Here is a 2,500-nt window from a genome sequence, read left to right on the forward strand (position 1 = left end):
TATATATAATATATTATATATAATATATATATATATTTTTTATATTTTATGTGTTTTCTTTTTAATTTTTTTTTTTTTTTTTTCTTCCTTTAATTATTTGGTTATAATATATAATATATATATATATATAATATCATTTTTTGAATATACCACTTTTTTCATTTCTTAAAATATAATAAAATAAAAAGCAGAGATATATTATAATATAATTATATTTGTTGCCCATTTAATGTATTTCTTATAGACACAAAGAAAAAAAAGTTCTTTCGTTTAAAGGTTGTTAAAAAATATTTCTTTTTAAAGAAACAAAAGTCGTTTAAGTTATAATTTTTCTACCACCCAGCATTTTTTTTTTTTTTTTTAAAAGGTAGTAATATATATATATATATATATATATATATATATATATATAATGTATCAAATATTCCTACTTTAATTTATTCTTTTATTCCTATTTTTAAATGTTCATTAATTTAAATATATATTTTTCAAGGGATTAAAAAGTTTATAATATATATGTAATATTATTAAAATGATATTATAAAAAGATGAAATACATTAACCTATCCTCTCTATTTATTATTTATTTCTTTTAAAAAGAAAAAAAAATAAGCAGAGGTTTTATTGAAAAAATATGTGTGTATACAAGTCATATATATAAAGAACATATTATTATATTATATTATATTATATATATTTAATTTTTTTTGTTTCGCTGTCTAAGCAAATAAATAAATAAATAAATATATATATATATATATTTACATATTGTAAAAAAATTCTCTTTTTTTATTTTTTTTTTTTTATTTTTTTTTTTAATTATTACATTTAAAATGGAGAATTATCATACTAATATAATATGTTTATTATTAATTTAAAATATATTATATATTATTTATTATTATTATTTTTTTTTTTAAAGGTACATCGTTAAAATTCCAACTTGTTATTAAAAAATAATTTCTTAACAAAAAAGAAAAAAAAGTACATATATTTAATAAGACATATTTGTATAATTATATTGTAAAAAAAAATATAATATATAAAATATAAAATATAAAATAAAATATAAAAAAGACTTTAATATATTATAGAAGTACATTAAATATATTGCTCTAAGAAAAAAAAAAAAAAAATCTAAATAATATATATAATATTGTACATATTTTTATATATACATATATATATAATATTACATATACATTAATAATATTTTAAAAAAAAAAAAAAAAAACTTTATATATCATGAATAAAAATTCAGAATGCTTTTTTTATGAATATATCAGATTATATGAAAATATATTTGAATATAGTATGAATTTTTCTTTTTTTTTTTTTTTTTTACACATTTATTATTAAGAGAAGAGTACCAAAAAAAAAAAAATAAATAAAATAAAATAAAATAAAAATAAATAAATAAATAAATAAATAAATAATATATATAATATATACATATATTCATTTTATCGTTTTATTTTTGTAATTCCGTGTTATAAGTTGAAAGAATATACCAAAACATACATTTACATAAATGTAATATTTTAACCTTTATAAAAAATATATATATATATATATATATAAATAATAAAATAAAATAAAAAGGTACACATAAGTAAAATATATATATATATATATATATATATATATGTATATTTTTTATTTTATTTTATGTGTGCTTGTTTTCATTATGATGATATTTCTTTTTATAAAATTTCCAGTACAATAATAAATATACCCGCATATCATTAACTAATATTATATGATTTTGTAATATGAAAAATATATAATATATATATATATATATATTTATTTATTTATTTATACATACATATATATTTTTATATATATATATATTAGAATGGAGAATAGCACAAGAAAAAAAAACAACCTTTCCTGCAATAACCCCAAAGAAGCACATCTTAAAGATAACCTTTTAAATAAAAATCCAGTGTTGTATTTCGATGAAGAAATTGTATTTGATAATTGTGATGTTTTAAAAGAAGACGATAATTTAGACTTAACAGAGGAAGAAGGACATGAAGAATTAGACGAAAAAGGAAATAAAAAAGCTCGAAAAAAAAAAGAAACTACACAAGAATATAAAGGTGGGAAGAAAGGAAAAAATATGAATAAAGTTAAAAAAATAGATAATCATAATAATAATAATAATGATGATAATAAAAGGAATGATAAAAATATACAACGCAAAAAGAAAAATAATATGTCAAATAATAATGAAGGGGAGGAAGAAGAATATAATAATAATAATAATGATGATGATGATGATATAAATATATATAAGAAAGGAAAAACGAATATAAAAAATATTGATTCATTTAATAGCGGTTTGGATAGCTCAACTAATAGTTCTGTTAGTGCTCGTATTTATAGAAGTAATACTGAACTAAAAAAAAAAGGTTCATCACAAAATATAAAAGGAAATAAAAGTAATATTGAAAATTTTACAAAGGAAGAAAAAATATTATTTAAAAAATGGATC

At 15.1% G+C, this 2,500-nt stretch overlaps 1 protein-coding gene across 1 annotated transcript in view; it reads left to right on the forward strand.

The window, feature by feature from the left end:
- Positions 1-1,858: 1,858 nt before the first annotated feature.
- The window catches only part of PGSY75_1319400 (hypothetical protein), a gene marked incomplete at both ends in the record, with an annotated part of 4,260 nt that continues 3,618 nt past the window's right edge, over positions 1,859-2,500 (forward strand). Inside the window, one exon of the mRNA XM_018787256.1 lies at positions 1,859-2,500. This exon is cut by the window's right edge and continues 1,510 nt beyond it. Within this exon, the coding sequence (XP_018639998.1) occupies positions 1,859-2,500 (642 nt within the window).

The sequence above is a fragment of the Plasmodium gaboni genome, chromosome 13 (assembly GCF_001602025.1).
Source record: "Plasmodium gaboni strain SY75 chromosome 13, whole genome shotgun sequence".
Classification (NCBI taxonomy): Eukaryota; Apicomplexa; class Aconoidasida; order Haemosporida; family Plasmodiidae; genus Plasmodium; species Plasmodium gaboni.